Consider the following 10,797-nt stretch of genomic DNA (forward strand, 5'->3'; position numbering starts at 1 on the left):
TAACATTATTAAAACATGTTAATACAGCCAGGTATGAAATGAACAGTCTGAGAAAGTTAAGATATACACTACTGTTCAAAAATGTGGGTTAAAGATTTGTTAATGTTTTTGAAAAAAAGTCTCTTATGCTCACCAGTGCTGCATTTATTTGATAAAAAATACAGTAAAACAGTAATATTGCTAAATATTATTACAATTTAAAATATCTGTTTTCTATTTTGATATATTTAAAAAAAAATGCAGAGCAGGATTTTCAGCATCCATTACTCCGGTCTTGAGTGTCACATCAGAAATTGTTCTAATATGCTGATTTGGTGCTCGATAAGCATTTATTATTATAATTATCAATGTTGAAAACAGTTGTGCTGCTACATTGTTTTGCTCCCACTGGATAAAGTCAAGTCTGGCTCTGCTTTTTCACTCTGAAATACTTTACAATGCAGAAGAAAGATGGGTTGCAAACACCTTTTCATGCTGACTTTATATATTTGAAGTATATTTCAAAGTTTTAATTTTACGCATTAGATTTTTTAAATTATGCACATTTAATTTTTTTAAACTAAACAATTTTATTTAAATTCACATTAGCATTTCTAATGAGCAGCTCCCCTACAAACTTGCAGTCCCCTGTTTGGGGAACCTTGGTTTATTGTACCAGCACTCTGAACTCTTTCTTGCCTTTAACAGAGGCTGATTTCCAGGGATGGTGAGCCACTGGATGTACCAGCTGTAGCCCCTACAGTCTCCAGATCTCTGCACCTGCAGCTGGCCAAGCTCTGGGATCCCCTGCAGTGAGTATTGCAGGTCCGCAGCGCTGATGTCTACTGCCAAGCCTAAGAAACACACACCGCACATACCAAATGAAAAACCAGTTAAACCTCTTGGAAGGTTGTGGTATATGTAGAAAGGAAGGTGCCATTCACAATTTCAATAAATTAATTCCAAGATCGAAACATGATCTACAGTATCCAACAGCAAGAATCTGTTGTGCAATTACAGGAAATTCCATGTACTAACTTATTTAGTTACTTCCCGCAGCTACATAGGAAAGTAACAGGTAAACCACAGACAACATGCTTACCTTCAACACGTCGGCCAAAGAACTCAACGTCAAATGTTCCTGTAAGAGGTGGGCTGACTTTTTGAGGGCGCGTAATGGTGACGGTAGCGTTCCCTTGGCTTTGAATCAGTCGGTCCCCTGTGCTGTCTGGCATCTTCTGTTGGACAAAAATGAAGATTGAGAAAGCTTACATGGATCACTCCACTATTCAACAATTATCTGCAGGAAACAATTCAGAGACATTGCGATAAACTCAAATGTCAAAGATATCACAAAAACCTATTTTGTTGTCACCCATCACTCATAATATCAGAGAGATCAGGAAGTTCCACCACTTCAAGACAGTCATTGTAGAATGAGTTTCATTTGAACTTCATGTGAACTAACTCACCTCCAGAAAGCCTATTTCAAACAGTGGGACACCAAAGCCACAGTTGTAAGGTGTGGCTGTGATCTCATAGCTGACTTGTGAAGCATTTGCTTGTTTTCTAACAAAGATGTTTGAAAAGAAATGTCCTGAACTGGCTAGAGCAGGTGGCCTTCTTCTATGGATTATAACTGAACATGTGGAGAGAGAAAATAGAAATTAATTTAAATTTAAAAGGACCACTTCAAAATAAAATAAAATAAAATATTTTTTCAAATAATAATAAAAAAGTTTTTAATAATAAAATTAATTGAAAAAAAAAACAGCTTTGCAGATACATATATAATATAATTAGCATATAAATTATCCAGTGTTTTTACATCCATGCCACTGTTTCTTTTTTTTATTCCATAATTCATCAATTAAAATCATAACTTATTCCTATTCACCATTAGAATCCAAAGCAGTCACTTCACGTCCAAGGTGAACAGCGTCTATGAAGTAAACGGAGTTAGCGGCCACTCCATACACACTGAACTGAAGAAGATTGTAGTTGGAGCCTATGTAGTTTGTCTGTATGGAGCCCAGGAGATCCACACACTTGTAGTTCCACCTGAGAATGACAGTGTTACTTTATACCCACAACATAATGACCTTGATATTGGTTTAATTTTGCTCTTGCATAGGTGATCAAGACAAATCCTCTAAAGGAAAGACATCAGGTAACTTTATGTTTATTCAGTAGATTAAATTTACTCATCCGTTGAATCAAACGGCACAGAGATACGTATGTTCTCCTCCCGGTAAGTATTCCCCTGGTAGCTGAACAAAATTCCCAATTCATTCACCAGACGCCCTTTGTAGGCTAAGCAGAGCTACAATAAAATAAATATACAAAATGGGATGTGTACATAAGAAATGTACCGTATGAAATGTACTTCTTGAAAAACACATAAGGAAAAATCCATTAATGAGGATGAGATTCTGAGGTGTTGGATGGTGCTTACAGTGTTGTACGTTTGAAGTGCTATTGGGCTGTAGATTGTTCCTGACGCTGTAATGTCATTGGCATTGAACAGAATCTCTGGGTTCTTCAGCGACCAGCGGCCACAGAAAGCCTCTGAATCAGTGACCCGGACCCCTCTACGGCTTAGATAACCTGAAAACTGTTTCAACAAGGAGAAATCTCTACAAACTGGACAGAAAGGTGATGTTTTCAACTTGCCAACAATGTTAGAACTTTATGTCACTTAACATTTGCAAGGCTAACTTGACTTGAAATAGGTTGTTACATACATATAGAACATACATGATCCTGTGCTTTTGCAGCTTTGCTTACCCCTGTGGTGGAGGTCTCATAATCTCGGAACAATTTCACATTAGTGTTCTCCATGGTTGGAATCTCTGCTGGACATTTAGCGGTGACCATCACATCTAGTGCCGAACGCACCTTTAATAAAAAAAACAGATGCAACCCATCATGCAGTAAAGGAATATTTCAAAAGAACATTCGAAATGTTTTGTACACAATACTGTAAAAGCTAACATTTTATTCTATGTTAAATTTAAAAAAATATAAACTAAAGAAAAACCTCAGTTTCAGAAGCATTGAAAGGCAGAGGGAGGGATGGAACTCCACCCCACAGCAGTGTGAATTTCTCCAAGCTGGCCTGCCCTTTCACATCCTCACTAACTGTAATGTTCATATCTGAGTCCATGATAAAGTATTCAAGATCCTCAAAGTTACCTGAGATAATTGCAAGATTTAAGAAAACATAGCAAAATACTGTTAAATGTACCGGCAAACTTCACAAACAACATAAAAGCTCAAATAAAACACCCTAACATATAAAAATATATATATAAAAATATGCAATCGGATTATGGTGTGTTATGCAGTCACTTCTGAGAACATGCTTTCAACTTTTTTTTACTGTGAATTATAAAGTAACTCGTATTTTTTTTACTAACAAAAACATTATTTGAATATTGTTTTACTAAAAAAAGTGCACATTGAAAATATAGTACCACCATGCCATATATTTCACAATAATTATATAATAATTTGTAGTTTACCATGTACGTTATAAAGTATATATGATAAATTGATCCTTTTTTTCACTAGTATTACAAACATTTTTTACAGTTTATATTTTTACTGACATTTAGTGTAGATCTGTAAGCGGTTGTTAAAGCACATATTTCAAAGTCAGACGCCAGAGTAATCAGTCAAAGAATAGTGGTCATTTTTTAAGTTCACCTCTGTTAGAGTTGAATGTCACGTTGTACAGTGCCTCAGTGTCCAGTTCTTGCTTTGTGACTGTAACACTGTCTGGTTTAATCGTCCACAAATCATTCAGAGCGTTCTGCAACTCCATCGCTGAAGCACTAACTGGGATCGGCCCTACAACACGCAAAGCAATTCCAGTACACGTTACAAACATGCAAACATCTTCTAGAGGTAGTGCAGAACAGTGAATGCAAAAATTAGGAGCAAGTAAAAATTGGACCTCATCAAACACACATTCATAGAGCTATGTGAAGTAATGCACCTGTTGTAAGACCTCCATATGCTAGGAAGTAGTATGTGTATTCGCAGTTGCTCAGAGAGAAGCAGTTGCTGCTGATTCTCAAAGTCTGCACCTCATTAACGGGGGTTATTGGTGTCCATCCCTCGAAACGAACCACCTAAAATAATGAAGAATTAAAAACACACACACACACACACACACACACATACAGTACAGGTAGAGAAGCTCATATCTGAGACCTGCTGAGTTTCTGCAGTAGCAATGCAGAAAATTATTTTAAAAGGCTTCCCTCTATCTTATCCAGAAAATCTTTTCCTGAAGTGCTCCTGTGAGCTCACTTCCCTGTTCTTCAGGTAGTATATCATAGTATGCATTAATCTGCTGTTTCTCATTAACAGATTCTGTTGTCTGCTGGGCCGTGAAAGGGCTGATCTCTTTGAAAAAGGCCACATCCACTGATGCTGCTCCTGCATACTCTTGCACTAAAATCTCAATGTAGTACCTGTAGCACATTGAAAGATGTTTCATGTGTAGAAAATTATTTTAGATCCAAGACTGTGATATACTTTAGAAAAAAGACTAATAGAGAGCATACATTTATGGCTTTTTGCTCATTATGTATTATTTGAAAAACTTCACTTACGGTTTTCCCTTCTCCAAGCGCATGACCTCCGACCTTTGGGTGTTATAGCTGAAGAAACTGCTTGTATAGGAAGAGTGATGTGCAATCTTGACCTGAATATAAAAAAATGTGTGATTAAGTTTAATAAAAGGAAAATATTACATTGCATTTTATACAAATAGTGCATATATTATATGCTTGCAAGTTACTAACCTCTACTTAATTGCTTGCAATGATAACTACTGAAATTATTAAATGGTTTTATTGATTTTACTGTCATTCAGGTACCTTATCCTTGGGAAGACCTGTCTTGCTGAAATATAACTGGCACCGATCGACGGCTTTGATTCGGAAATGGTAGTTGTCGGTCTCCATCGGAACAAAGAACCCACTCAGTCGTATCACAAAGTTATCAATTTCAGCGGGCCAAACATAGGACAGCGAATCCACCCACTGGACGGAATATCCAGACCTACTGGAATTATAACTCAGGACATCCTCTAGAAGGTTCGGACTGGAGTTGTTCCACATCTCCATTTTAAATCCTCTGCCACCTACAAACACAATTTAACCATTGTCCATTCAAGGCCAATACTTTTATCAGACTCATTTTAAATGTGTAATTTCATAAATAGTATATGAAAGAGACCAGGTCTTGTTGTCAAACCCTTTACTTTAGTAAATGTTTTTCAGGGAAGGTTCATTTTTCGATTTCTGTAAAGTGTCTTAAAGTCTTGGCTACAGAAAGCTATTGAACATGTCCACCATTATTGGCCAAGAAAAAGATGCTGTTCTAGATTAAATTTATAGAAATAAATAAAATACATTTTATATAATAGTTATATAACATTTATTTATTTATAGATGTAATCACGCCAATTTGTTTAGTTTAGATGGATTTATGGCACGATCAAAGAAAGCAATACAAGGGAATTGTTAAAACTCCAGTCATCTTGGTGTCAAATAAGTGATGGGCTCTGATATGCAGTGTTATGCTGAGAAGTCAGCTATGAATCATGGTCTTGGTTGAGATAACGTGACACTGCAGCAGTGACAGAGTTCGATGTTCCCGCGTGTGAAATGCAGAATTACAAACAATGACTATGGAAAAATTGTTACAGAAATATAATGTCACCATAAGAGATCTGATATCAGATAAGGTTCTCACCAGGAAACACTGTCATATTGGTTCTTTCATAACTAGGAGTTATGCAGATAATCCTCTCATTTGATATGCTCTGAACCTGACACTCACGACCTAAGGGAAAAAAAAACATTAAAAGATTAATTTTAAATAATAAATAAATAATAATAAAAATAAATTTTACATGTACAAATATATTTTATATGTATATATTTAATTTATATATGTATTCAATATTTATAATTATTCATTATATATATATATATATATATATATATAAATACACTGCCCTCAGAGGGAGAAACTCCTGTCACCTCTGAAAAAGACCAACACAGTTTGAGTTTTTCAAAAATATCTGATTTTGTATGCAATCACATGTTGTATTATTTAAGGAGAATAATTGTTCACACCTGCATATGTTTGGAACATGGCAAGTTTGTTTAGTGCTGATATGCTGAAAACCCCGAAGTCTGGCAAGCTCCTGAAAAAAGAAAATATGTATTTTGTGTGCTTTTCTGTCAACAGCATACTTTTATGAACAATTTTGTGTAAAGTAAAATCAAACTTCTTCTGACCTCCCAAAATCACTGTTGAGAATGTAACTGAGGTTGTGATGCCCTGAAAACCAAGGCAACGACATTTAATCCAACAAAAATCTAAAATGAATGAATCATTCTTGAACATCTTGACGTGTCCTCACCAACATATGTTCCAGTCATTTTACATCTCATATATCCCCATTGGCTGTTATCAGAATCCAAATAGAGGCCATACCTGAAAAAAAAAATTGTGTGTGGAAGGTGCATGCAAATTTAATTAACATTTTCTTCTGTTTGAAATTGAAAAATACTTACTTTTCATCTGAATTGGGTTTCAGAAGTTCACAAGGCATCCCTCCCATGTACGCTCTGTTCAAAGAAAACACATTAAAACAAGCACTCCGTATCTCAAGACACAGAATATATTTATAACATTTCAGTTATATTTTCAATTGTGTATTAAATAGTTCCATACCTTAAAAATCTCACATCCATGCCACTGGAACTTTTGTCCGTGCTGCTTCCATACACGTCAGTATAGATTCTTCCCCGCAGTGTCACCACAGTCCCTAAAGTTCATTCATTTTTTTATATAATGAAAGGTGTCATTTTTATAACCCAAAGCGGCAAAGAGTAATTATAAAAACGAAACAAACTCACCAGGGGGGCCTGAGAGCGGACGGATACTTTGAATGCTGGGTGTACGGAATATACGGGGCTGTAAAAGCAGTTTTTGTAAATATATTGTAACATTTTACAGAGAAGATAGGATGTTTTATATGTTTATATGTTTTAGTAAGCAGCACAATGAAGTCCATCTTACATAGAACATGCACCAGTAATACCACTGGTATCCATTACAAATGCGACTTAAAGGAATTGGCATGCCGTCCACGCTGACCCGCACCTCATAGTCATCCTCTGGCAGAGCTCTAAACATGAGGCAGTATGAAGTTTTCTTTGAGAATCACACGCTATCAACATTTTACATAACATTATGTACGCAGTACAGCTATTTCAAAGAACTACATTTTGCATATCACAAAGATGACAGAGCAAAGTCTTAAAGGGATAGTTTATGAACAAACAAATACTGAGATATTGCTCAGATTATCTTCTTTTATGTTTCACAGAAGAAAGAAAGTCATACAGATTTGAGAAGACATGAAGGTGAGTAAATGATGACAGGATTTAAATTTTGGGGTGAACTATCCCTTTAAACTGCAATAATAAACATGTTCCACTTAAAATGTTTTAATGTTCCATTTAAAAATGCAACAGAATTTTTTTATGTTATACATAAAAAATATGATAACTTAGAACAGCACTGAATAAAAGTTCATGCAGAAATGATAATGTTCACATTTTCAAATTGCACAAATAAGATTTGAGAGCTGCGGGACGGGGATGATTTTCAGTGAATAAAAGATTTTAATTTTGGACTGTTTCTCATACATATCTTGTATGAGTTCAGAAAACTTTAGCACACAAACCAAATGGACTGCTCTTGTGGCCATTTTATTGATTGGATATTCTTCAAAATGTCTGCTTTTGTGTTCCACAGAAGAAAACAAGTCTTTTAGGGTTGGAACTACATGAAAAAGACTGAACTTCTCCCAAAGGTCATAAAGTCTAAACATTTCCTGATCCTGAGGTTGATTGAGGGAAGTTCATCTAATTATTTCACTTCTCCTCAGTTTTATAAATTAGTCAAAATTTACATTCATACATGAATGCCCTGATCTCCCCTATATGGTATTCACATATGAGTATGTTAAAAATCTTATTAGAAGGAGCACTGACTGAATACAGTGCAATGACTACAACATAAAAGAAGACTAGAATAAGGTCATGTGATTCATTGCTTACCTTGTATAACAGGTGATCTGAGTGGAGTGAGTGGAGTCTCTCTCGACGTCACAGGGAACAGATCTGGTGCGGGACACCAGGGTCACAGTGTTGCCAAATTTTGGGTCATTGGCATTTAGATTAAACTGACTGGCTTGAGCAAAACCTGAGAAAAAAAATCACGAGACTTTAAAGAATAAAGCCAAAATGTGCTCAATCAGAACAGAATGTTGGGATTAATTTAAGAGCATATTGTTGACTTTTTTAATACCTTGACCCTCTATGGTCAGTCTCGTTCCGCCATTGAGGCTTCCGTAATTTGGGGTCACTTTGTTGACACGCAGCGCTCCTGTCAGGACGGAGATAGGACAGTCACTAAAATCTATTGTATCATGCTTTTAGGATGACAACCAGCGGCGCCTGCAGGTGTACGGCTGTACTGTGCGTACATGAGCGCTCTGACTGAGAAAAATGATCCCTGCGAATATTTCAGCAGTTATTACCTAATTAGCTATGTCCCATATTTCTGTCAAATGAACCAGCGATGCCAAACATTCGTGTGAACAGGCCAAACGCGTTTGGACCACTCTCTCACTGAAGCCTTCTCCTGGCCACAGGTCTGAAATTAACGGAGGCTTGAGGCAAAAATACCTCCTCTGCACAATTAACTAAATCTATTACGGCTGTCGCGAATAACGTGACATGAAAATTGTTGATTTCGGCATTACATTTAGATCTGATCATATAGCCTAGCATCATATTTCTTTTTACGCTCTTTTTACAGCGTTGCGCATTATAACCAATCACACACGATTCTGTTGAGGTTATGAATGCATTGACCAATCAGAAGCGTCCAGATGAGTCATCGCTGAAGCGCTGGAATTTTGCTCAGTGCGAGCGCTCGTTGACTGAATTCTGCTTTCTCCTGAATGTTCTCATCATAAACAACAAAGTGCAGACGCACGTATGATGCACGTAAGAGATTGATTTCACGGTGTAAGGAGCTTCAGTGATTATAATTTGAGTTGTTTGAGAGTGCTCAAACTCATGCTAGACTGCAGTGATAATGTGATAATGAAAATTCTTGCTCGCTTTCCTATATAATTTATTCGCAAAAATAATTAAATAATTAATAACTTACAGTGTTTTTATTCAATTGTGATCACGTTAAATATAAATTCAGTCGTATTAAAATATTTTATGACATGACACTCATATCTGGTAGGCTACTTAATTGTCTTAAAAAGAGTGGCTTATTATGTGCGTAGTTAATAGATTACATTACACTAACAGTTCTTCGCCTGTTGAATCATCTGAAGCGGTTTCTCAGTCAAACAAACAAGAACGCAGAGACCAAGCTGTGCTGGATGGAGTGAACAATCAACTACAAACAACTGAAACAAAAGACTAGGCTACATTTTAAAAGTTAACTTTAAAAAAAATTCAGCTGAGACCTAATCGGTTTTTTGTGTCCACCCGCGCTGTTTTTCAGTTGTTTTCCTGTGAACATACGATGGATGTCTTTGACCATTCCGTTGCTTTTTGCCGTTTTCAGGGTTAAAAGATTTTTTACGTGTCTAGAGACACCTTTGTTAAAAAAACCCGTCTCTTTGCGTACCCTCCGCTGAAGTCCTGCAGGCGCCCCTGATGACAACAATGATATGAAAATACGCAAAACCGTTCAAATGACTGAAAGAACACAAGAGGTACATAAAGCCCGTACCTGCGGAACTCCACAGTAAAATGCAAACAGTGAGCGACAGGTGAAGCTGCAGCCGCACGCGCCTCATTCTGATGGACTGCACGCGCTTCAAAGCAAAGACTCCTGAAGTTACTGTTTGCCTTCTGAAAAAATAATATACACATGCCATATGTGGTCACACTTGTCATTTGTACGTCCTTAAAAAAACATGTTTTATTTGAAAAATGTCAACAATTAAGCTATACATTTACCTTAAAACAAACGTTTTACAATGTTGAACAGACCAGTATTGCTATTCAGGCTAGACTACGCCTGTCTAATGAATATAGCTACATTAATTGGTATACCCTGAATATATAAATAAATGCTATTAACAGATTATCAGAGATTGTTAAATGAGAAAATTATAGAAATTTTGAAAAAAAGTCTTCAAAGTTCACATTGACCATATTCAGACTTGCATACCTGTTAAAGCTCTCTTCTGAAACCCAAACACCAGTGGCTCATTTGTTAAGAACCGCTCACTCTTTTTATACTATACCTGCCCACAGGGTGGCAAGAGGAGACTCAATTTTTTTTCTTTCACCTTTTGTGTGCCAGGTGATCATGCGTTGCTGTCATTCTACAAGCTTGTATCCAAGAGTGATGCATTCATCTTTGTTGTACAATAATGTATAGGCTACCTGTACACTTTCTTTTGCATAGTAGGCCAAATTTGAATAGTGAAGCATGCAACAGTTTTTATGCTCTAATACAAAATAAAGAACTTTGTATGAAAATTACACAAATTAAATAATTAGAATAAAATGTAAATGAGATCAATACATTATTTTCTGACGCTTTCAAAGTGTCATGAGTTAGCCTACAATTCCTGTCATGTACTTTAGTTAACAGAGAATGACAGCCACCAAATACCAGCATTGGTTGAAAATTATGCACTGTCAGCTTCACTCTTATCCAGCATGAACATTTTTGAATAAGTAT

The 10,797-nt window shown here is 36.3% G+C and overlaps 1 protein-coding gene across 1 annotated transcript in view; it reads right to left on the bottom strand.

The window, feature by feature from the left end:
* LOC107656576 (fibrocystin-L-like) overlaps positions 1–9,901 on the bottom strand; it is a 36,861-nt gene extending 26,960 nt beyond the window's left edge. Inside the window, exons 1-25 of the mRNA XM_016444468.1 lie at positions 9,835–9,901; positions 8,383–8,460; positions 8,133–8,277; positions 7,087–7,195; positions 6,924–6,981; positions 6,739–6,832; positions 6,579–6,632; positions 6,425–6,498; positions 6,300–6,342; positions 6,135–6,205; positions 5,970–6,040; positions 5,749–5,878; positions 4,869–5,134; positions 4,602–4,693; positions 4,303–4,460; positions 3,980–4,117; positions 3,688–3,831; positions 3,020–3,174; positions 2,767–2,877; positions 2,435–2,593; positions 2,184–2,302; positions 1,877–2,040; positions 1,452–1,618; positions 1,082–1,217; positions 679–833 (exon numbers count right to left, since the gene is read on the bottom strand). Of these exons, the coding sequence (XP_016299954.1) occupies positions 679–833; positions 1,082–1,217; positions 1,452–1,618; positions 1,877–2,040; positions 2,184–2,302; positions 2,435–2,593; positions 2,767–2,877; positions 3,020–3,174; positions 3,688–3,831; positions 3,980–4,117; positions 4,303–4,460; positions 4,602–4,693; positions 4,869–5,134; positions 5,749–5,878; positions 5,970–6,040; positions 6,135–6,205; positions 6,300–6,342; positions 6,425–6,498; positions 6,579–6,632; positions 6,739–6,832; positions 6,924–6,981; positions 7,087–7,195; positions 8,133–8,277; positions 8,383–8,460; positions 9,835–9,901 (2,958 nt within the window). The remainder of the gene's footprint in view (positions 1–678; positions 834–1,081; positions 1,218–1,451; positions 1,619–1,876; positions 2,041–2,183; positions 2,303–2,434; positions 2,594–2,766; positions 2,878–3,019; positions 3,175–3,687; positions 3,832–3,979; positions 4,118–4,302; positions 4,461–4,601; positions 4,694–4,868; positions 5,135–5,748; positions 5,879–5,969; positions 6,041–6,134; positions 6,206–6,299; positions 6,343–6,424; positions 6,499–6,578; positions 6,633–6,738; positions 6,833–6,923; positions 6,982–7,086; positions 7,196–8,132; positions 8,278–8,382; positions 8,461–9,834) is intronic.
* Positions 9,902–10,797: the final 896 nt, after the last annotated feature.

The sequence above is a fragment of the Sinocyclocheilus anshuiensis genome, unplaced genomic scaffold (genome assembly GCF_001515605.1).
Source record: "Sinocyclocheilus anshuiensis isolate Anshui unplaced genomic scaffold, SAMN03320099.WGS_v1.1 scaffold1393, whole genome shotgun sequence".
NCBI lineage: Eukaryota > Metazoa > Chordata > Actinopteri > Cypriniformes > Cyprinidae > Sinocyclocheilus > Sinocyclocheilus anshuiensis.